We start from the raw sequence: 22,555 nt of genomic DNA, 5'->3' as shown, positions 1-22,555 counted from the left end.
CGAACTTCTGACCTCCAGTGATCCACCCGCCTTGGCCCCCCAAAGTGCTGGGATTACAGGAGTGAGCCACCACCCCTGGCCAGATTAGCCCTTTTTAAATGCTTATGTGGCAAGTGGCCACTGGACAATAGGGATCTAAGTGCTTTTATGTATGTTAAGTCATTGAGTCCTTGCAATCACTCTTATAGGTAGTTGCTATTATTTTATTTTAAATTGAGACAGGGTCTCCCTATGTTGTCTAGGCTTGTCTTGAACTCATGGTCTCTGGTGATCCATCTTAGCCTCCCAAAGTGATGGAGTTACAGGCATGAGCCGCTGCACCCAGCCACTTATTATTATTCACGTTTTACAGATGAAGAAACTGAATCACAGAGCAGTTACATGAACATAGCTATTACATTATATTAATATATTGAGCATGCATAATGTGTCCAGGCACCATTTTAAATGTTTTATACATAACAACCCTAAAAGGAAGCCACTATTATTATTCCCATTTTACAGTTAAGAAAGATGGTTCAGAGAAATAAATTGATCTGTTTAAAATCATGTAGACAGGAGTTCAAGACCAGCTTAGGCAATGTAGCAAGACTCCATCTCTATAATAAGATAAAAAATTAGCCAGGCATGGTGGCATACACCTGTAGTCCCAGCTACTCCAGAGGCATAGGTGGGAGGATCACTTGAGTCAGAAATTGGAGGCTGCAGTTAGCTATGATTATGCCACTGCACTCCAGCCCAGAGAACAGACCAGACCATGTCTCAAATAAATAAATAGATAAAATCATGCAGAAAGCCAGGCAAGATGGCTCATGCCCGTAATCTCAGCACTTTGGGAGGCAGAGGTGGGGGGATCACTTGAGGCCAGGAGTTCAAGACTAGCCTGGGCAACATAACAAGACCCCATTTCTACAAAAACATTTTTTTTCTTTGAGACAACGTCTCACTATTGCCCAGGCTGTAGTGCAGTGGTGCGATCTCGGTTCATTGCAACCTCTGCCTCCCAGGTTCAAGTGATTCTCCTGCCTCAGCCTCCCAAGTAGCTGGGACTACAGGCATGCACCACCATGCCCGGCTCATTTTTCTGTTTTTAGTAGAGATGGGGTTTCACCATGTTGGCTAGGCTGGTCTCGAACTCTGACCTCGTAACCCGCCCACCTCGGCCTCCCAAAGTGCTGAGATTACAGGCGTGAGCCACTGTGCCTGGCCAGCGGTTTTGAAAATCAGCTGAATGGTGGTGTGTGCCTGTAGTTCTAGCTGCTTAAGTGGTTGAGGCAGGAGAATCCCTTAAGCCCGGAAGTTTGAGGCTGCAGTGAGCTATGACCATGGCATTGCACTCCAGCCTGGGTGAGAAAATGAGACCCTGTCTCAAGAAAATAAATACTGTCAGGCAGCCAGGAAGTGATGGAGCCAGGAATTTAGGATCACGTGTTTGGCTTCAAAGCCTATGGAGGTAGCTTAGCTTTTCCTTGTTAATGTATCCGTATTCTCTGGAAGGTATTCATTTGGAGAATAAAAAAAGATTCTGCTACTAACAAAGTTTTGTTTTGTTTTGTTTTGTTTTGTTTTAAAGATACTGGATTGTATGATCTGTAAAATTACCTCCAGCTTGGTATTCGTAGAAAATACAACCACTTCCTTTGAGATCAGCACTTGACTCATTTTCTTTTTCTTTTTTTTTTTTTTGAGACGGAGTCTTGCTCTGTCGCCCGGGCTGGAGTGCAGTGGCCAGATCTCAGCTCACTGCAAGCTCCGCCTCCCGGGTTTATGCCATTCTCCTGCCTCAGCCTCCAGAGTAGCTGGGACTACAGGCGCCCGCCACCTCGCCCGGCTAGTTTTTTGTATTTTTAGTAGAGACGAGGTTTCACCGTGTTAGCCAGGATGGTCTCGATCTCCTGACCTCGTGATCCGCCCGTCTCGGCCTCCCAAAGTGCTGGGATTACAGGCTTGAGCCACCGCGCCCGGCCTTTCTTTTTTTTTTTTTAAGACAGGCTCTCAATCTGTCGCAAAGCTGGAGAGCAGTGGCACAATAATGGCTCACTGCAGTCTTGAACTCCTGGGCTCAAGCAGTCCTCCTGCCTCAGCCTCTTGAGTAGCTGGAACCACAGACATGTGCCACCACACCAGGCTGATTTTTTATTTTTTTAATTTTTTATAGCAACGGGGTCGCTGTATGTTGCCAAGATTGATCTGGGCCTCGTGGCCTTAAGGGATCCTCCCACCTCATCCTCCCAAAGTGCTGGGGTTATAGGTGTGAGCCACTACACCCAGAGTTGACTTCTTTTCTTTTCTTTCTTTCCTTTTTTAAAATTTGAGACAGGGTCTCATTCTGTCACCCAGGCTGGAGTGCAGCCTTGACCTCCCAGGCTCAAGTGATCCTCCTACCTTGGCCTTTCTAGTAGCTGGGACTATAGGCATGTGCCACCATGTCTGGCTAATTTTCTTTTTTTTTTGAGACGGAGTCTTGCTTTGTTGCCCAGGCTGGAGTGCAATGGCACGATCTCGGCTCACTGCAGCCTCTTTCTCCCAGGTTCAAGCAGTTCTCCTGCCTCAGCCTCCCGAGTAGGAGATTACAGGCGCCTGCCCCTATGCCTGGCTAAATTTTTTTGTATTTTTAGTAGAGACAGGGTTTCGCCATGTTGGTCAGGCTGGTCTTGAACTCCTGACCTTAGGTGATCCACCTGTCTCAGCCTCCCAAAGTGCTGGGATTAGAAGCATGAGCCATGGCGCCCAGCTCTGGGTCATTTTTGTATTTTTTGAAGAAATGGGATTTTGCCATGTTGCCCAGACTGGTCTAGAACTTCCAGGCTCGAGTGATATACCCACTTTGGCTTCCCAAAGTGCTGGGATTACAGGTGTGAGTCATCATCCCCAGGAATTGACTCATTTTCTAACCTTGAAACATACTCTAAACCTTTACCTTTACTGTTTTTGTTTTTGTTTTTGTTTTTGAGTCAGAGTCTCGCTCTGTCGCCCACGCTGGAGTGTAGTGGTGCAACCCTCAGCTCACTGCAACCTCCGCCTCCCGGGTTCAAGCAATTCTCCTGCCTCAGCCTCCCGAGTAGCTGGGATTACAGCCATGTGCCACTATGCCTGGCTGATTTTTTTGTATTTTTAGTAGAGACGGAGTTTCACCATGTTAGCCAGGATGGTCCCGATCTCCTGGCCTCATTATGCGCCCACCTCAGCCTCCCAAAGTGGCTAGGATTACAGGCGTGAGCCACTGCGCCCTGCTACCTTTATTGTTAGTACAGAAACCTTTCTCCTGATAAGCTATTTACTTGAGTCATTTGGGCCATTTCTCTGTCTTTTGTTGGATAATCGGACTTCTCCAAGTACCCACTCTATTAGCTGAATTTGTTTTGAATTCTGAAGTGTAGGCCTCAAGGAGTAAAGGAATCATTGTGTGAACCTCCTCATTACCATTTATTGCTCATTCAGTGGGTGTTTACCTGAATGCCTGCCATAAACCAAATAGCCACTAAACCTGGTGGGACTTAGGAAGATTTGATGGTCAAGGCCTTTTGTCCTGGGGAAGTTGTGATCTTCTACAGCAGGTCATAAAATGAAGAAGCAGATAGTACCAAAATGCACATGATAGATGTGCCCTCTGATGCCCGTGGCCAGTCCTAGGTAATGTGGAGTCTGATAATAGGCAGGATTTTAAGTTAATCATTTTAGAATGAGAGTAAACTCAAAAAAGTATAAAGGAGAAGACAAGCAAGTGGCCCACAATCCTCTCACCAAGCTGGAAATGAAAGTAATAGACAGGAAATTCAAACGGTATACAAAGATATCAAAGTGAAATAAGCTGGATATAGTGCAGCATGTCTGTAATCCCAGAGCAACCCAGGAGGCTGAGGCAGGAGCCTAGGAGTTGGAAGCTGCAGTGAGCTATGATGATCACCCCACTGTACTCCAGCCTGAGTGAAAGAGTGAGACCCCCATCTCTTAAAAATCAAATGTTTATTTTTCTTATCTCTAGAAATCATTTTAATAGTTTCTTTCTGCCGGGTGCAGTGGCTCACGCCTGTAATCCAGCCACTCTGGGAAGCCGAGGCAGGTGGATCACTTGAGGCCAGGAGTCTAAGACCAGCCTGGCCAACATGGTGAAACTCTGTCTCCACTAAAAATACAAAAATTAGCTGGGCATTGTGGTGCATGCTTATAATCCCAGCTACTTAGGAGGCTGAGGCAGGATAATCACTTATACTCAGGAGGTGGAGGTTGCGGTGAGCCATGATCGCACCACTGCACTGCAGCCTGGGTGACACAGAGAGACTGTGTCTCAAAAAACAAACAAAAAATAGTTTCTTACTCATTTTTATAGAAAAAAGTCTTAATTTGCCAGCATATTTATGGGTATCCTTTAAATTTTTTTTTTTTTTTTTTTTTTTGAGATAGCATCTTGCTCTGTTGCCCAGGCTAGAGTACAATGGCGTAATCTTGGCTCACTGCAACCTCTGCCTCCCAGGTTCAAGCAGTTCTCCTACCTCAACCTCCCAAGTAGCTGGGATTACAGGCACCCACCACCATGCCCAGCTAGTTTTTTGTATTTTTAGTAGAATGGGGTTTCACCATGTTTGCCAGGCTGGTCTTGAACTCCTGACCTCAGGTGATCCACCTTCCTCAGACTCCCAAAGTGCTAGGATTACAGGCGTGAGCCTCCGTGCCTGGCCATGTTTTCTTATTTTTCTTTTTTTTTTGAGATGGAGTCTCATTCTGTTGCCCAAACTGGACTTCAATGGCGCAATCTCGGCTCACTGCAAACTTTGCCTCCTGGGTTCAAGCGATTCTCCTGCCTCAGCGTCCTGAGTAGCTGGGACTACAGGTGCCTGCTACCACACCTGGCTAATTTTTGTATTTTTAGTAGACGTGGGGTTTCACTATGTTGGCCAGGATGGTCTTGAACTCCTGACCTCAGGTGATCTGCCATCCTCGGCCTCCCAAAGTGCTGGGATTACAGACATGAGCCACTGCGCCCGGTCTTATTTTTATTTTTTTAGACATGAGGTCTCACTATGTTGTCCGTGGTGACTTTCAACATCTGGGCTCAAGTGATCCTCCCACATCTGGCTTTGAATTTATATATATATATGGAAAATGGATCTTGCTTGTTTTTTGTTTGTTTGTTTGTTTTTTGGTTTGTTTTAAGACGGAGTCTCGCTCAGTCGCCCAGGCTGGGGGTGGAGTGGCGTGGCGTGATCTGGGCTCACTGCAACCTCCACCTCCTGGGTTCAAGCAGTTCTCTGCCTCAGCCTCCCAGGTAACTGGGATTACAGGCGTGTGCCACCATGCCTGGCTAATTTTTGTATTTTTAGTGAAGACGGGGTTTCACCATCTTGGCCAGGCTGGTCTTGAATGCCTGACCTTGTGATCCACCTGCCTTGGCCTCCCAAAGTGCTGGGATTACAAGCGTGAGCCACGGCGCTGGTTTTTTTTTTTTTTTTTTTTTTTTTTGTGAGACGGAGTCTTGCTCTGTCGCCCAGGCTGGAGTGCAGTGGCCGGATCTCAGCTCACTGCAAGCTCCGCCTCCCGGGTTTACGCCATTCTCCTGCCTCAGCCTCCCGAGTAGCTGGGACTACAGGCGCCTGCCACCGCGCCCGGCTAGTTTTTTGTATTTTTTAGTAGAGACGGGGTTTCACCGTGTTAGCCAGGATGGTCTCAATCTCCTGACCTCGTGATCTGCCCATCTCAGCCTCCCAAAGTGCTGGGATTACAGGCTTGAGCCACCGCGCCTGGCCTTTTTTGTTTTGTTTTGTTTTATTTATTTATTTTTTTTTGAGAAGGAGTTTCACTCATCACCCAGGCTGGAGTGCAATGGTGCGATCTTGGGTCACTGCAACTTCTGCCTCCCAGGTTCAAGCAATTCTCCTGCCTCAGCCTCCTGAGTAGCTGACATTACAAACACACACCACCACGCCTGGCTAATTTTTTTTTTTTTTTTTGAGATGGAGTCTTGCCCTGTCACCCAGGCTGGAGTGCAATGGTGCAATCTCGACTCAATTCAACCTCCACCTCCCAGGTTCAAGCAATTCTCCTGCCTCAGCCTCCCAAGTGGCTGGTATTGTAGGCGTGTGCCACCACACTTGGCTAATTTTTTGTATCTTTAGTCGAGACGGGGTTTCACCATGTTAGTCAGGCTGGTCTCAAACTCCTGACCTCAGGTGATCTGCCTGCCTTGGCCTCCCAAAGTGCTGGGATTACAGGTGTGAGCCACTGGGCCAGGCCAATTTTTTTTTTTTTTTTTTTGAGATAGAGTCTCGTTCTGTGGCCCAGGCTGGAGTGCAGTGGCACGATCTAGGCTCACTGCACAGGCATCCGCCATTATGCCCGGCTAATATTTTGTATTTTTTAGTAGAGACGGGGTTTCACTGTGTTAGCCAGGAGGGTCTTGATCTCCTGACCTCGTGAGCCGCCCGCCTTGGCCTCCCAGAGTGCTGGGATTACAGGCGTGAGCCGCCGCGCCCTGCCCATTTTTGAATTTTTACTAGAGATGGGGTTTTGCCAAGTTGTCCAGGCTGTTCTCAAACTCATGACCTCGGATAATCCGCCCCCCCAACTTGACCTCCCAAAGTGCTGGGATTACAGGTGTGAGCCACATTGCCTGGTCTGTTTTGTTGTTTTTTGTTTCTTGTTTTTTTTTGAGACGGAGTCTGGCTCTGTCGCCCAGGCTGGAGTGCGGTGGCCGGATCTCAGCTCACTGCAAGCTCCACCTCCCGGGTTTACGCCATTCTCCTGCCTCCGCCCGCCTCGTCGCCCGGCTAGTTTTTTGTATTCTTTAGTAGAGACGGGGTTTCACCGTATTAGCCAGGGTGGTCTCGATCTCCTGACCTTGTGATCCGCCCGTCTCGGCCTCCCAAAGTGCTGGGATTACAGGCTTGAGCCACCGCACCTGGCCTGTTTTTTTTTTTTAAACTGAACAATGTATCTTATTTTCCCCCTTCAATACAAACAGAGCTGCATTCCTTTTTTTTTTTTTTTTTGATATGGAGTCTCACTCTCTTGCCCAGGCTGAAGTGCAGTGGTGCAGTCTCAGCTCACTGCAGCCTCCGCCTCCCAGGTTCAAGTAATTCTGCTGGGATTATAGGTGCCTGCCACCATGCCCAGCTAATTTTTGTATTTTTAGTAGAGATGGGGTTTCACCGTGTTGGCCAGGCTGGTCTCAAACTCCTGACCTCAGGTGACCCGCCCGCCTCGGCCTCACAGAGTGCTGGGATTACAGGCGTGAGCCACTGCGTCTGGCCTTCTTTTTTCTTTTTTAATTTAAATGTATTATGATTTGTAAAGATGGGCTCTCACTATGTTGCCTGAACATAATGCTTGTCTCCTGGGCTCAAGCGATCCTCCTGCCTCAGCCTCCCAAAGTGTTGGCATTACAGGCATGAGCCACTGTGACTTGCCAAAACATTTACGTTTTGGAATATACCTGAAGGATATACTTTATGGAATGGAATTACTAGGTCCAGGGGTATAATCATTTAAAAATTAGATGCCTGTTGGGTGTAGTTGGTCATACCTATAATCCCAGTTCTTTTTTTTTTTTTTTTTTTTTTTGAGACGGAGTCTCGCTCTGCTTCCCAGGCTGGAGTGCTGTGGCCAGATCTCAGCTCACTACAAGCTCCGCCTCCCGGGTTCACGCCATTCTCCTGCCTCAGCCTCCCGAGTAGCTGGGACTATAGGCGCCCGCCACCTCGCCCAGCTAATTTTTTTGTATTTTTTAGTAGAGACGGGGTTTCACCGTGTTAGCCAGGATGGTCTTGATCTCCTGACCTCGTGATCCGCCCGTCTCGGCCTCCCAAAGTGCTGGGATTACAGGCTTGAGCCACCGCGCCCGGCCTATAATCCCAGTTCTTAGGGAGGGTAAGGCAGGAGGATTGCTTGAGTTCAGGAGCTCCCGATGAGCTGGGACAACATTGTGAGACCCTGTCTCTACAAAATATAAAAAAGTTAGCCCAGTGTGGATGTGGTGGCATGTGCCTGTAATCTCAGCTACTCAGGAGACTGAGGTGGGAGGATTGTTTTCAGCCCAAGAGGTTGGAGGCTCCAGTAAGCCATGATTGCGCCACTGTACTCCAGTCTGGGCGACAGAGCCACACTCTGCCTCAGAAAAATACAACTTAGATGCACATTGCGAAATTGCCCTCTAGAAAGGTCACCCCAGTGTATCCTTTCATCAGTCATGCAGGAGCCTGTCTGCTTTCTTGTACTTTCACCAGCACTGGTGTCCTAGTCAAACTTTTGGGTTTGCAGATCTGATAAGTGAAAAACAGCATCTTCTGGTTTTGCTGATTTGCATTTCTCTAGTCTGGAATGACCTTGTGCATCTCTTCCTAAGTTTACTGGGGAGTATCCTTAAGATTTTGAGACGCATGCATAGATAGTCATGGGTGGGTGAGCATTCCAGAGGGAGGCACCTATACAATTGCAAAGGCAAAGCATGGGGGGAGTGTTTAGGAAAGATTTATTCAGCAAATACTTACTGTGCAATTACAATATTTAAGTTGCTGTGAAGCTGCAATGCCGTATAAGGAACCTTCTCTTCTAAGACATGTTTGTGTTCCTTATCAGGGTTAAAAATTCTAGGTGGCCCCAGGTGAGTTTTTAGAGAGCAGCCTCAGAAGTTGAGAATCTTGGTAGCTCCCTTTCTTGTTGGGAGTGTCATGGTTTCTTGGCAGGGCTTTGGAGGATAAGGAGGGTTTGGGAAGGGAGAGATAGGGATGAGGGATCAATAACACATTCTTGCACTGTCGCTCAGGCTCGATTGCAGTGGCGCAATCATAGTTCGCTGCAGCCTCAAGCTCCTGGGCTCAAGCAATCCTTCTACCTTAGCCTCCAGAGTAGCTAGAACTGCAGGTGCATACCACCACACCTGGCTACTTTATTTTTTATTTTTATTTTTTGAACTAGGATCTTGTTCTGTCACCCAGGCTGGAGTTCAGTGGTATGATCATAACTCACTGCAGCTTGGAACTCCTGGGCTCGAGCAATCCTCCTGCCTCAGCCTCCTGAGTAGCTAGGACTACGGGAGCATGCCACCTTGTCTGGCTAATTTTTTTTTTTTGAGACGGAGTCGCTCTGTCATCCAGGCTGGAGTGCAGTGGCCGGATCTCAGCTCACTGCAAGCTCCGCCTCCCGGATTTATGCCATTCTCCTGCCTCAGCCTCCCGAGTAGCTAGGACTATAGGCGCCCGCCACCTCGCCCGGCTCGTTTTTTGTATCTTTTAGTAGAGACGGGGTTTCACCGTGTTAGCCAGGATAGTCTCGATCTCCTGACCTCGTGATCCGCCCATCTCAGCCTCCCGAAGTTCTGGGATTACAGGCCCGGCCATCTGGCTAATTTTTAAATTTTTTTGTGCAGACAGGTTCTCGCTATATTGCCCAAGCTGGTTTCAAATTCCTGGGCTCGAGCAGTCCTCTCACCTTGGCCTCCCAGAGTGCTGGGATTGTAGGCATGAGCCACCACACCCAGTTTCATTTTCTTTTAAAATAGAATACATTTTCAAATAAAATAATGCAGAGCCCTGACAGATGTGTAGCGTTTAATGTGTCACAGCAGAAGGGATAGGTGCATTTAACATACTACACATACAACTTTGGGGGTTTTAAGCTGAAGTACCTGCCTGTAATCTTTTTCTTTTTTTATATATTGCTTCTAGAAGGTGGATCAAATGGTATAGTGACTCTAATTATGGCTCTAATTGTAGCTATCATTTGTTTAGCTTCCAGCCTGGCTCTGTGCTAGAGGCTCTGCATGTGTCACTGTTAGTATTGGAAGCTGTATATTACTACCTTTGTTTTCCTCATGAGGACTGGGACACAGAGGCTAAATGACTTGACCAAATTCACAAGAGTAGTCAATGGAGAACACTGATTCAACTGGGTCTTTTAAACCCTGGCATCCAGGTTTTCCCCACTATGCCATACACACTGGGTTTTTTTTTTGTTGTTGTTGTCTGAAACGGAGTCTCGCCCTGTCACCCAGGCTGGAGTGCAATGGCACGATCTCAGCTCACTGCAGCCTGTGCCTCCCAGGTTCACGCCATTCTCCTGCCTCAGCCTCCCGAGTGCCTGGGACTACAGGCGCCTGCCACCTCGCCCGGCTAGTTTTTTGTATTTTTTAGTAGAGACGGGGTTTCACCGTGTTCGCCAGGATGGTCTCGATCTCCTGACCTCGTGATCCGCCCGTCTCGGCCTCCCAAAGTGCGGGGATTACAGGCTTGAGCCACCGTGCCCGGCCAATTTTTGTATTCTTAATAGAGACGGGGTTTTACCATTTTGGCCAGGCTGATCTTGAACTCCCGACCTCAAATGATCCACCCACCTCGGCCTCTCAAAGTGCTGGGATTACATGCGTGAGCCACTGCGCCCAGCCCATACACACTGTTCACAGGGAGGGACATGAGAAAGTAATGATCTGTGTCTCAGTCAGCTCAGGCTTCCATAACAAAATACCTGGGCAGCTGGTATTTTGTTAAGGCAAAATACCATAGACTGGTTGACTCCAACAACAGACTTTCTTTCTTTTCTTTTCTTTCTTCCTTTTTTTTTTTTTTTGGAGACGGAGTCTCGATCTGTCATCCAGGTTGGTGTGCAGTGGCATGATCATGGCTCACTGCAACCTCTGCCTCCTGGGTTCAAGTGATTTTCCTGCCGCAGCCTCCCGAGTAGCTGGGATTACAGGTACACACCACCACACCCAGCTAATTTTTTTTGTTTGTTTTGGTTTTTCTTAGTAGAGATGGGGCTTCACCATGCTGGCCAGGCTGGTCTCAAACTCCTGACCTCGTGATCTGCTTGCTTCAGCCTCCCAAAGTGCTAGGATTACAGGCATGAGCCGCTATACCCAGCCCAGACGTTTATTTCTAACAGTTTTGCTTGCGCAGAAGTACAAAATCAAGTGCCAGCCAGTGTGATTCCTGGCTTGTAGACAGCTGTCTCCTTCCTTTTTTTTTTTTTTTTTTTAAAAGAGATGGGGTCTTTGGGCGGGCGTGGTGGCTCATGCCTGTAATCCCAGCACTTTGGAAGGCCGAGGCGGGCGGATCAGGAGGTCAGGAGATCAAGACCATCCTGCCTAACATGGTAAAACCCCGTCTCTACTAAAAATACAAAAAATTAGCCGGGCGTGGTGGCAGGTGCCTGTAGTCCCAGCTACTTGGGAGGCTGAGGCAGGAGAATGGTGTGAACCTGGGAGGCGGAGCTTGCAGTGAGCCAAGATTGTGCCACTAAACTCCAGCCTGGACGACAGAGTGAGACTCTGTCTCAAAAAAAAAAAAAAAAAAAAAAGAGATGGGGTCTTGCTATGTTGCCCAGGCAGATCTCAAACAGCCTCAAGCCATCCTCCCATCTTGGCCTCCCAAAATGCTGGGATTACAGGCATGAGCCACTGCACCTGGCCTCTTCTTCTTCTTTTTTTTTTTTTTTGAGGCGGAGTCTCGCTCTGTCGCCCGGACTGGAGTACAGTGGCCGGATCTCAGCTCACTGCAAGCTCCGCCTCCCGGGTTTACGCCATTCTCCTGCCTCAGCCTCCCGAGTAGCTGGGACTACAGGCGCCCGCCACCTCGCCCGGCTAGTTTTTGTATTTTTAGTAGAGATGGGGTTTCACTGTGTTAGCCAAGATGGTCTCGATCTCCTGACCTTGTGATCCGCCCGTCTCGGCCTCCCAAAGTGCTGGGATTACAGGCTTGAGCCACCGTGCCCGGCCTGGCCTCTTCTTCTTATAAGGCCCCAGCCCTAGGCTGGGCTTGGTGGGTCATGCCTATAATCCCAGCACTTTGCGGGGACGAGGCAGGTGGATCACTTGAGGTGAGGAGTTCGAGACCAGCCTGGCCAATATGGTGAAACTCGTCTCTACTAAAAGAACAAAAATTATCCAGGTGTAGTGACAGGCACCTGTAGTCCCAGCTGCTCGGGAGGCTGAGGCAGGAGAATTGCTTGAACTCAGGAGGTATAGGTTGCAGTGAGCCGACATCACACCACTGCACTCCAGCCTGGGCAACAGAGTGAGACTCTATCTAAAAAATAAAATAAAATCAAAATAAGGGCCCCCAGCCCTATGGGGTGAGGGTCTCACTCTATGACCTCATTTAACCGTTATCATCTAAAAGTTCCTGTCTTCAAATATTGTCACAACAGAAGTTAGGGCTTCAATATATGAATTTGGGGAAGACACAAACATTCAGTTCCTAACAACACAGTACCAGTAAAGAGAAAAGATTAAGACACACAAAACTGTAAGAGTCTGTTCTAGGTGCATAATAAAGTGTTACAATTTATTGTTGTCTTACACAAGTAATGAGATGTTTATGGGTGGGGGAACCCAAGAAAATAAGAGGCCAGGTGCATGGCTTATGCCTGTAATTCCAGCACTTTGGGAGGCTCAGGTGGGTAGATTGTTTGAGCCCAGGAGTTTGAGACAATCCTGGACAACAAAGTGAGATCCTGTCTCTACATTAAAAAAAGTAATTAGCCAGGTGTGGTGGCATATGCCTGTAGTCCCAGCTACTCTGGAGGCTGAGGTGGGAGGATCGCTTGAGCCCAGGAGGCAGAGGTTGCAGTGAGCTGAGATTGCATCACTGCATTCCAACCTGGACAACAGAGAGACCCTATCTCAGGGAAACAAAAAAAAAAAGAAAAGAAAAGAAAATATGGATAGGTAAAACAGAAGAAAATAAAAATCATCCAAAGTGGTAACCGCTTTTAATTTTCTGGTGATTTTCCCTTTGTGCGTGCGTGTGTATATGTCTGTCTGTGTGTGTCTGTGTCCTAGAGATATATGTGTGCTTCTGAGTGCGTGTGCTCACAGTCTCTCAATACATGTTTCCCAAGTATCCCAATAAACGTGTTTTTCAGATGATGTAGTGACACACGTATATTGACACGGTGGTGGGATTGTGAACATTTGTAACTAGGATGATCAGAACAGGCATAACACCTGGCTGTTACTGTTCTTCCCTCTCAAGTCTCTGCAGTTGCCTCGGGTGGGGCATGCTGACCCAGCAGTAGAAATTGTACTGATGTTCTATGTTGTTTCCTTCACAGCAGTTCTCAGCCCTGACAGAGGTGCTTTTCCACTTCCTAACTGAGCCAAAAGAGGTAAATAAAACATTCCATGTTAGGAAGAGTGGGTCCGTGGTCCCTGAGATGCTTAGAAAGTGAAGGCTCAGGTTTTCACTGTTCCCTCACTGCAGGTGGAAAGGTTTCTGGCTCAGCTCTCTGAATTTGCCACCACCAATCGTATCAGTCTTGGCTCCCTCAGAAGCATTGTGAAAAGCCTCCTCCTGGTTCCAAATGGTGAGTAACCTCTCTTAGCAGCTGTGGCCAGAGACATTAACTTGAACATTCCTTTAGTCCATGGAGTCATTGAAACATGCTCTGTGGACTGAGCCAGAGTGTTCGGTAATGAGCCAGATGTGTGTGGGACTCAGTCTCTGGAGGGAGCCCATGTAACAGGTGAACATAGTATAGTGGAATAGCAATGCCCTGTGGCACAGCGCAACTCAAAAGTTCAGTCTGTATCCTGAGTTCCGTCCCGAGAGTGTCCTCTTGTCCTGTCTCTAATAAGGACAGAAATTGAGAATAAGCATTTGGAACCTTTTATAGCAGCTCGACAATGTCTCTTGAATCTAGTATTATTATTATTATTATTATTATTGATATGGAGTCTCTCTCTGTCACCAGGCTGAAGTGCGGTGGTGCAGTCTTGGCTCACTGCAACCTCTGCCATCCGGGTTCAAGTGATTCTCCTACCTCAGTCTCCCAAGTAGCTGGGATTACAGGCACGCGCCACCACGCCCAGCTAATTTTTGTATTTTTAGTAGAGACCATGTTGGCCAGGATGGTCATGATCTCTTGACCTTGTGATCTGCTTGTCTCAGCCTCCCAAAGTGCTGGGATTACAGGCGTGAACCACTGCGCCCAGCCTGAATCTAATAATTTTTTTAAATGGAACATTTTTTTGGTTTTTGATAGAGTCTTGCTCTGTTGCCCAAGCCAGAATACAGTGATGCAGTCATAGCTCACTTCAGCCTCAAACTCCTAGGTTCAAGTGATCCTCCTGCCTCAACCCCCCAAGTAGCTGGGATCACAGGTGTACACTACCCTTCCTGGCTAATGATTTTTGTGTATAGAGATAGAGTCTCTCTATGTTACTCAGGCTAGTCTCAAACTCCTAGGTCAAGTTGTCTCCTGCCTTATGGACTCCCAAAGTGCTGGGATTACAGGTATAAGCCACCATGCCCAGCTTCAGTTCAAGTGTATTAGAAGTTGGGGGTTTAATTTGTTTGCTTCTGTTCGGCACCTTCCTATGTCTTAGTGAAGTTTCTTCCTTTTGCCCTGTATTGTGCTCCTGAGGTTCGGGGGGCTTGAACCAGAACATTCCAGAGATTTTCAACTGTGAAATTTTCTGAGCCTCATTTTTATGTGATTCTTGCCTTCTTTTTTTTTTTTTTTTTTGAGATGGAGTTTCAATCTTGTTGCCCAGGCTGGAGTGCAATGGCATGGTCTTGGCTCACCGTACCCTCCGCTTCCTGGATTCAAGTGGTTCTCCTGCCTCAGCCTCCCAAGTAGCTGGGATTACAGGTACCCACCACCACACCCAGCTAATTTTTTGTATTTTTAGTAGAGACGGGGTTTCACCATGTTGGACAGGCTGGTCTTGAACTCCTGACCTTAGGTGATCCACCCACCTCGGCCTCCCAAAGTGGTAGGATTACAGGAGTGAGTCACTGCGCCTGGCCATGAGGTCTTTTTTTGTTTGTTTTTTTGAGATGGAATCTTGCTCTGTCGCCTAGGCTGGAGTGCAGTGGTGGAATCTTTACTCACTGCAACCTCCGCCTCCCGGGTTCAAGTGCTTCTCCTGCCTCAGCCTCCTGAGTAGCTGGGATTACAGGTACAGGCAAGTGCCACCAAGCCTGACTAATTTTTGTATTTTTAGTAGAGATGGGGTTTCACTATGTTGGCCAGGCTGGTCTTGAACTCCTGACCTCGTGATCCGCCCGCCTCGGCTTCCCAAAGTGCTGGGATTACAGAGTGCAGCCACTGCACTCAGCCAAAGTCTTTTTATATAGGAATACTTTTTTTTTTTTTTTTTTGAGACAGGCTTTTGCTCCATTGCCCACACTGGAATGCAGTGGCATGATCTCAGCTTACTGCAACCTCCGCCTCCCAGGCTTAAGTGATCCTCCCATGTCAGCCTCCAGAGTAGCTGGGACTACAGGCGTGCACCACCACACCCGGCTATTTTTGGTATTATTATTATTATTATTATTTGTAGAGATGGGGTTTTGCCATGCTGGCCAGGCTGGTTTCAAATTCCTGAGCTCAAGTGATCTGCCTGCCTCAGCCTCCCAAAGTGTTAGAATTACAGGTGTGAGCCATTGCACCAGGAGGAATAAATTTTCATTTTAAACTTTCAAAAACAGTACAGAGCTATAGAGAGTCAAAAGTAAAAACCCCCTTTTACTCTCTTCCTACTCTCGTCCCTAGAGAGAATCACAATATAATTTTGGACTATAGCCTTTTATATTTTTATGTACACTAATGAACATATACATGTATGTAGCTTTGTTTTTCATGAATGGTAGCAAACCATAAAATGTGTCCTGGAACTCACATTTTTTTATCATCCCTGGTGACATCACCCTCATTCTTTAGGTGGCTGTAATATCCCATAGACTGAATATATCTCCTTTTAATCTATTTCCTGTTGTTGGATATTTCCGTTGTTATCACATCTCACCCTTACAAACAACGCCGCAGTGAACATCTTTACAACCTCTTCTTACTCACAAATGTGAGTATTTCGAGACTAGCCTGACCAACATGGTACCTAAAGTGCAGAACCACAAGTCTTCTTTTTTTTTTTTTTTTTCCTGAGACAGTCTCATTCTGTCACCCAGGCTGGAATGCAGTGGTGCGACCTTGCCTCACTGCAACCTCCACCTCCCGGGTTCAAGTGATTCTTCTACCTCAGCCTTCTGAGTAGCTGGGATTACAGGTGCCTACCACCATGCCTGGCTAATTTTTGTAGTTTTAGTAGAGACCGAGTTTCACCATGTTGGCCAGGCTGGTCTTGAACGCCTGACCTCAGGTGATCCGCCGGCCACGCCTCCCAAAGCGCTGAGATTACAGGCATGAGCCACCATGCCCATCCAGAACCATAAGTCATTATTCTCATTCTCTAGCCTTCATCTTTGGAAATGGGTTTATCTGAGGGCTGAGACCTGTCTACCAAACACCTGCTATGGGCACTAATTTTTCAGGAGACCTCTGTCTAGTGTCCCTGTCCCCAGTCTTTCCTGTCTTCCTCATCTATGCTCTCTACCACACTGTACACTGTATCCTTTTTTTGTTTGTTTGTTTTTTGGAGACAGAGTTTTGCTCTTGTCACTCAGACTGGAGTACAGTGGCAAGATCTCGAATCTCGGCTCACTGCAACCTCCATCTCCCAGGTTCAAACAATTCTTCTGCCTCAGTCTCCTGAGTAGCTGGAACTACAGGCATGCACCACCATGCCTGGCTATTTTTTCTTATTTGTATTTGTATTTTTATTTTTTATTTTTTATTTTCTTTTTTTTGAGATGAATTCTCACTCTGTCACCCAGGCTGGAGTGCAGTAGTGTGATCTTGGCTCACTGCAACCTCCACCTCCTGGGTTCAAGCGATTTCCCTGCCTTAGCCTCTCAATAGCTGGGAGTACAGATGCACGCCACCACACTCAGCTGATTTTTTTTTTTTTTTTTTTTTTGAGACAAAGTCTGCTCTGTCGCCCAGGCTGGAGTGCAGTGGCATGATTTCGGCTCACTGCAAACCTCTGTTTCCTGGGTTCAAGCAATTTTCTTGCCTCAGCCTCCTGAGTAGCGGGCATTACAGGCGCCCACCACCAGGCCTGGCTTTTTTGTTGTTGTTGTTGCTGTTGTTGTTTTTTGAAATGGAGTCTTGCTCTGTCGCCTGGGCTGGAGTGCAGTGGCCGGATCTCAGCTCACTGCAAGCTCCGACTCCCGGGTTTACGCCATTCTCCTGCCTCAGCCTCCAGAGTAGCTGGGACTACAGGCGCCCGCCACCTCGCCCGGCTAGTTTTTTTTTTTTTTTTTTTTTGAGACGGAGTCTTGCTCTGTTGCCCAGGCTGGAGTGCAGTGGCCGGATCTCAGCTCACTGCAAGCTCTGCCTCCCGGGTTCCCGCCATTCTCCTGTCTCAGCCTCCCGAGTAGCTGGGACTACAGGCGCCCGCCACCTCGCCCGGCTAGGTTTTTTTTTTGTATTTTTTATTAGAGACGGGGTTTCACTGTGTTAGCCAGGATGGTCTCGATCTCCTGACCTCGTGATCCGCCCGTCTCGGCCTCCCAAAGTGCTGGGATAACAGGCTTGAGCCACTGAGCCCGGCTTTTTTTGTATTTTTAGTAGAGACGATGTTTCTCCGTGTTGGCCAGGCTGGTCTCGAACTCCTGACCTCAGGTGATCCGCCCACCTCAGCCTCCCAAAGTGCTGGGATTACAGGCATGAGCCACCCTGCACAGCAATTTTTTGTACTTTTAGTAGAGATGGGGTTTCACCATGTTGGCCTGGCTGGTCTTGAACTCCTGACCTGAGGTGATCCGCCTGCCTTGGCCTCCCAAAGTCCTGAGATTATAGGTGTGAGCTACCGTGCTCTGCCTATTAAAAATAAATAGAGTCAGGGTCTTCCTATGTTGCCCAGTCTGATCTCCATCGATCCTGGGCTCAAGCAATCCTCCCGCCCTCGGAGTCTAAAAGTGCTGGGATTACAGGCATGAGCCATGACACCCGGCCCCCCACTGGATCCTGTTAGATTGCCTTCAGCTGTTCCCAGTCCTTGAGCTCCACCCCTGTGCTACCTCAGAAAGTCTTCCCAAATCGCTTGAGTTCACAGTGACTTCTCCTTCCAGCATCTGAGATACGCTTTTTTTTTTTTTTTTTTTGAGACGAAGTTTCGCTCTGTCGCCCAGGTGGAGTGCAGTGGCCGGATCTCAGCTCACTGCAAGCTCCGCCTCCTGGGTTTATGCCATTCTCCTGCCTCAGCCTCCCGAGTAGCTGGGACTACAGGCGCCCGCCACCTCGCCCAGCTAGTTTTCTGTATTTTTTAGTAGAGACAGGGTTTCACCGTGTTAGCCAGGATGGTCTCCTGACCTCGTGATCCGCCCATCTCGGCCTCCCAAAGTGCTGGGATTACAGGTGTGAGCCACTGCGCCCGGCCGAGATACGCTTTTTATCTGTAGCTATCATTTTGGTCAGTACTCATTTACAGGTTTCTGTTGTTCCTGCTGTTTTGTTTGTATCTGATGTATCTGTCTCATGGCTCTAATAGATAGTTCCTCAAAGTCAGGGGCTAGTCTTGTTCTTTCCTAAGCCGTGATTAGAAGCAAGGTAATGGCATAAAGCAGGTGCTCAGTACATGCAGAGCGAATTGAATATAATTTAGGAGATGCTGTGACCCTCACAGGGGACGTTGAGTCTATATTTTCCTTCTTTTTTTGCAAGGGGACAAGGTCTCCCCCAGACTGATCAGCATAACTCACTGCAACCTCCACCTCCAGGGCTTAAGTGATTCTTCTGCTTCAGGCTCCTGAGTAGATGGGACTACAGATGCCCCAACACACCTGGCTAATTTTTGTATTTTTTGTAGAGATGAGGTTTTACCATGTTGCCCTGGCTGGTCTTGATTCTTGGGCTCAAGCAGTCTGCCTGCTTTGGCCTCCCAAAACGCTGGTATTACAGGCATGAACCACCATGCCTGGCCTGGTTTATATTTTTCTCTTTTTCTGAGATGGAGTTTCGCTCTTGTCTCCCAGGCTGGAGTGCAATGGCTCGGTCTCGGCTCACTGCAACCTCTGCCTCTCGAGTTCAAGCGATTTTCCTGCCTCAGCCTCCTGAGTAGCTGGGATTACAGACATGTGCCACCATGCCCGGCTAATTTTTGTATTTTTAGTACAGACGGGGTTTCACCATGTTGGCCAGGCTGGTCTCAAACTCCTGATCTCAGGTGATCTGCCCACCTCAGCCTCCCAAAGTGCTGGAATTGCAGGTGTGAGCCACTGTGCCCGGCCTATAGTAGGTCATTTTCTATAGATATAGAGGAAATTGAGGAACTCAGCATACCAATAAAGAGATGGGCTTTTCAGGCTCACTCTGATTTGAGTTTTGGTCCCATCACTGAATGTAGCCATTTGGTCCTGGACAAATCAGCCTTGTAGAATCTCAGTTTCTTATCTGAAAAGTAGAATAATAATAGCAGCTTATTGTGGTGTTAGGAATGAATGGACGAATGCCTGTAAAGTACTTAACACAGTGCTTGCTCAACTGTAACCTTTGTTTTGTTGGGACTTTTGTTGAGCCAGGGTCTCGCTATGTTGCCCAGGCTGGTCTGGAAGTCCTTGGCTGAAATGATTCTCCTGTCTTAACCTCCCAAGTAGCTGGGATTATAGGCGTGTTACTGTGCCCAGATGTTATGGCCTTTATTTATTGATAGAGCAGCTAGTGATCAGTCCTATTTCTTTATGTCAAATTATGGGATAAAACTTTTACCTAATAATGAGGATGTGAATGTATGTCTGGGCTAGTTAATGTCCCAAAGCCTTCTAAGTTTTATTTTATTTTATTTTATTTTATTTTATTTTTTTGAGATGGAGTTTTGCTCTTGTTGCCCCGGCTGGAGTGCAGTGGCACCATCTTGGCTCACTACAACCTCCACCTCGCAGGTTCAAGCGATTCTCCTGTCTCCGCCTCCTGAGTAGCTGGGATTACAGGCACCCACCACCATGCCTGGCTAATTTTTTATATTTTTATTAGAGATGGGGTTTCACCTTGTTGACCAAGCTGGTCTCGAACTCCTGACCTCAGGTGATCCACCCCACCTTGTCCTCCCAAAGTGCTGGGATTACAGGTGTAAGCCACTGCCCCCGGCCTTCCTGGCCCCTTCTTATCGTTTGTCCTTGTGCATTCCTTCTTTCTAGTCCCAAAGGCTGCCATCCCAGAACAGTTTCTTAGCCCTTCATGTCTAGTTGTGGCAGTTACATCTCCACTTCCATTCTCCCATCCAGACTCCAGTTTGCCCTGGAGCACACTTACTACAGCGCAGCTTGAATCATGCTGCTCCTCTCAACTGTTTACCTTGCGTAATGAAGTCTGTAGGCCTCAGTTTGGTATTCAAAGCCTTTCCTAATCTAATCTGCAGTGTAAGAGCCTCCAGGCCCTCATCACTATCCTTTCCCTTTAGCCTGGTCCTGCCTGTGCAGCAAGCTCTTATTGTAGAAGTACAGTTTGTTAGAGCTGAAGTGGCGCCAAGAAACCACCAGATCAGTCTTCCTCAAATTGGTGTGTCCAGAGTCCGAAATACTCTCCCCCCAACCCCAGCCTTGGAACCCTGGAGATTCAAGCACACATTGACACATCTCAGGTTCTGAAAAGTCTTGCAGTAAAGAAACCTGCTTAACCAGTATCTGTGAAGCATAGTTAATGATGGAACTTTTTGGTTTATTTTTTTCTTTTTGGCAGGTGGAGAGTCAAGTAAAAACTTTGTAAAGTAGTGATCTTTTTTGACATTTTGTTTTATTTTATTTTATTTATTTATTTGAGACAGAGTCTCGCTTGTCGCCCAGTCTGGAGTGCAGTGGCACAGTCTCTGCTCACTGCAACCTCTGCCTCCTGAGTTCAAGCGATTCTCCTGTCTCAGCCTCCCAAGTAGCTGGGATCACAGGCCCATGCCGTCACGCCAGCTAATTTTTTGTATTTTAGTAGAGACAGAGTTTCACTGTGTTGCCCAGGCTGGTCCCGAAATCCTGAGCTCAGGCAGTCCATCCACCTTGGCCTCTCAAAGTGCTGTGATTATAGGCGTGAGCCGCCGCGTCTGGCCCCTTTTTATTTTATTGATTTATTTTTTTGAGACAGTCTTGCTCTGTCGCCGAGGCTCGAGTGCAATGGTACAATCTTGGCTCGCTGCAACCGCCACCTCCTGGGTTCAAGTGATTCTCCTGCCGCAGCCTCCTGAGTAGCTGGGACTACAAGCACACACCACTACGCCAGGCTAATTTTTTTTTTTTTTTTGGTAGGGAGAAGGTTTTACTATGTCGGCCAGGGTGGTCTCAAACTCCTGACCTCAGGTGATCCACTTACCTCAGCCTCCCAAAGTGCTGAGGTTACAAGCATGAGTTACTGCGCCCGGCCTTTTTTGCCTTTTTTAAGAAATGTTTTTCTTGTACTATTTAGTATATAATTCTTTAAAACACCTGACTTCAGCCAGGCACAGTGACTCATGCCTGTAATACCAGCACTTTGGGAAGTCAAAGGGGGAGAATCTCTTGAGGCCACAAGTTGGAGAACAGCCTGGGCAACATAGTGAGACCCTACCTCTACAAAAAATGGAAAAACAATGGCCAGGTATGGTGACTCATGCCTGTAATCCCAGCACTTTGGGAGGCTGAGGCAGGCGGATCACTTGAGGTCAGAAATTTGAGACCAGCCTGGCCAACATGGCAAAACCCTGTCTGTACTAAAAATACAAAAATGAGCCGGGCGTGGTGGCACATGCCTGTAATCCCAGCTACTTGGGAGGATGAGGCATAAAAATCGCTTGAACCTGGGAGGCAGAGGTTGCAGTGAGCCGAGATTACACCATGCACTCCTGCCTGGCTGACAGAGTGAGACTCTAATAAAAAAAAAATTAACTGGGCATGGTGGTGCGCACCTGCAGTCCCAACTACTTGCCTGTAGTCTCAGCTACTTCAGAGGCTGAGACAGGAAGATCCCTTGAGCCCGGGAGTCCAGGCTGCAGTGAGCCATGATTGCACCACTGCCCTCCAGTTTGCACAACAGAGGAAGACCCTGTCTCTAAAAAACAAACCAAAGAAAACCCTTCAAAAGTGATTAACCCATGGCCAGATTGATTCATGTGGACCCCACCCGTGGCTTCTCACTGCTCTCTGAACTGGATTACTTTAGTTTAGTTTTACAGATGTGGGGGTCTTGCTTTGTTGGTTGGGCTGGTCTCAACTCCTGGCCTCAAGCAGTCCTCCCACCTCAGCCTGCTGAGTAGCTGGGATTACAGGTGTGGGCAACATGCCCAGTGCAAACTGGATTATGTTAAAGGCAGTATCAGACATACCATTTTATTCCTGAATACTTAGTTATCTATCTCTAAAAAAAAAAAAAAAGGAATTTCCCCCTTATCAAACTACAATGCCGTTATCATATCTAAAAGGAAAATACAAGGTCAGTATTAATTTCCCCATTGTCTCCTATATTTTGTTTGTTTGGAGGAGTTCCCATCAGGATCTCGATAAGATTCCAGTCCAACACGTGGCTGCTGGGTGGCCCTCCTGTGCTTGCTTACTCACCAAGGATTTAACAGCTCGGAGACCTAATGGTACCTGAGAACTAATAGTAGACTTATACTTTTTTTTTTTTTTTTTTTTTTTTGAGACGGAGTCTTGCTCTGCCGCCCAGGCTGGAGTGCAGTGGCCGGCTCTCAGCTCACTGCAAGCTCCGCCTCCCGGGTTCACGCCATTCTCCTGTCTCAGCCTCCCCAGTAGCTGGGACTACAGGC

The 22,555-nt window shown here is 47.6% G+C and overlaps 1 protein-coding gene across 5 annotated transcripts in view; it reads left to right on the top strand.

Moving 5' to 3' along the window:
• COMMD7 (COMM domain containing 7) overlaps positions 1-22,555 on the top strand; it is a 40,722-nt gene that overhangs the window by 4,564 nt on the left and 13,603 nt on the right. For 2 of the 5 annotated variants that reach the window (XM_033186097.1, XM_033186093.1), the window contains exons 2-3: positions 13,042-13,095; positions 13,167-13,293. In XM_033186097.1, the coding sequence (XP_033041988.1) occupies positions 13,042-13,095; positions 13,167-13,293 (181 nt within the window). The remainder of the gene's footprint in view (positions 1-13,041; positions 13,096-13,166; positions 13,294-22,555) is intronic. The other 3 variants (XM_033186096.1, XM_033186095.1, XM_033186094.1) reach the window with 3 other exon arrangements.

Source organism: Trachypithecus francoisi, unplaced genomic scaffold, assembly GCF_009764315.1.
Source record: "Trachypithecus francoisi isolate TF-2019V2 unplaced genomic scaffold, Tfra_2.0 Lachesis_group21, whole genome shotgun sequence".
Taxonomy (NCBI): domain Eukaryota; kingdom Metazoa; phylum Chordata; class Mammalia; order Primates; family Cercopithecidae; genus Trachypithecus; species Trachypithecus francoisi.
Note: the sequence above shows the minus strand (reverse complement) of the source record. Positions and strands in the feature narration are given on the sequence as shown.